General features: G+C 49.2%; 1 protein-coding gene across 7 annotated transcripts in view; it reads left to right on the top strand.

Annotated features, from left to right (window-relative positions):
* LOC101856959 (septin-7) overlaps nucleotides 1–1,264 on the top strand; it is a 125,684-nt gene that overhangs the window by 98,047 nt on the left and 26,373 nt on the right. For all 7 annotated transcript variants that reach the window (XM_035969005.1, XM_035969006.1, XM_005095444.3 and 4 more), the window contains one exon: nucleotides 915–1,057. In XM_035969005.1, the coding sequence (XP_035824898.1) occupies nucleotides 915–1,057 (143 nt within the window). The remainder of the gene's footprint in view (nucleotides 1–914; nucleotides 1,058–1,264) is intronic.

Raw genomic sequence — 1,264 nt, 5'->3', positions numbered from 1 at the left:
GTTGTTGAATTTCTTATTTCTCGTGACGATTAAGTTTTTTGTTTTCACCTTAAGTGCATATAGTTGAACCTGTCCAAGACAACCGCCCATCGTAAAGTGGTCTTCTGAGACAAGTGGTCCTCTTGGACAGTGTCATTATAGTATCTTTAGAGCGCAAGTGAGGTTTGGGGAAGTAGGAAGCAGTTGTTTGATGAGGAGATTGTTTTGTACAGGTAGTCGTTAGAGCAGGTGTGACTGCATTCATCCAGCAGCCACTGCCACAAATGAGATCAAATATCGTGTTTGTGTGTGTGTGTGTGAGAGAGAGAGAGACAGAGAGACAGAGAGAGAGTGTGTGTGTGTGAGAGAGAGAGAGACAGATGGAGAGAGACAGAGAGAGAGAGAGAGAGAGAGTGTGTGTGTATGTGTGTGAGAGAGAGAGGGAGAGAGAGAGAGTGACTGAGAGAGAGAGAGAGCGACAGACAGACAGATAGGATCATCCGTAGGTAGTTCCACCAGAAATTCAGGAGCGGGAGAAGAGAGAAACTGAATGAAAGAAAAAAAATACAAAAAAAGAAAAGAAAGAAAACTAAATTCCGTGCAGTTTGCGTGCTTCCTCTTCCATTCGGCTCACCATGGACAAGCCGAGACCTCAGGATATTCTGTGTGGAGAAATTCTCGAAACCTCCCATCCTATCAATGAGCTCTGTGACTGATACCGCACCCAGACCTCCCCCAACCCTTCCTCCTCTTGGAGAAACTCTAAACCTTCCATCCCATCATGAATGAGCTCTGTGGTGACTAATACCGCATCCTCTCCCCCACCCCCCCCCCTCCCCTTTCCACCTTTCCTCCTCTTGGAGTAATTCTCTAAACCTCCCATGAATGAGCTCTGACTGATGGCGCATCCTTTCCCCCCTTTTGTTTCCCCACAGATCAACGCTGCCAAAAGGGATGCCTTTTTCCGCGCGGGCGGAGACGGCCCCACGACCAAGTTTGACCCCTCGGCCCGCTACGGAGGAGGGGGCGGCGGGGGGCACGACCGGGAACGACTCCTGAAGAAGGAGGAGACGGCCAGGTGGGTTTGTTTGTTTGTTTGTTTGTTTGTTTGTTCATCATTTCGTTTTTTTGTCTTGGTCTCTCTGTCTCTGTCTATGCCTGTCTGTCTGTCTGTTTGTCTGTCTACTTCTCTCTCGCGCTCTGTCACGCCAACCACCGTCTCTATCTCTCCTCTCCCTCCTCCCTCCCTCTCTCTTTCTCTCTCTCTCTCTCTCTCTCTCTCTCT

Source organism: Aplysia californica, unplaced genomic scaffold (genome assembly GCF_000002075.1).
Source record: "Aplysia californica isolate F4 #8 unplaced genomic scaffold, AplCal3.0 scaffold00104, whole genome shotgun sequence".
Lineage (NCBI taxonomy): Eukaryota > Metazoa > Mollusca > Gastropoda > Aplysiida > Aplysiidae > Aplysia > Aplysia californica.
The sequence above is the reverse complement of the archived record's forward strand: the minus strand, read 5'-3'. Positions and strand labels throughout refer to the sequence as shown.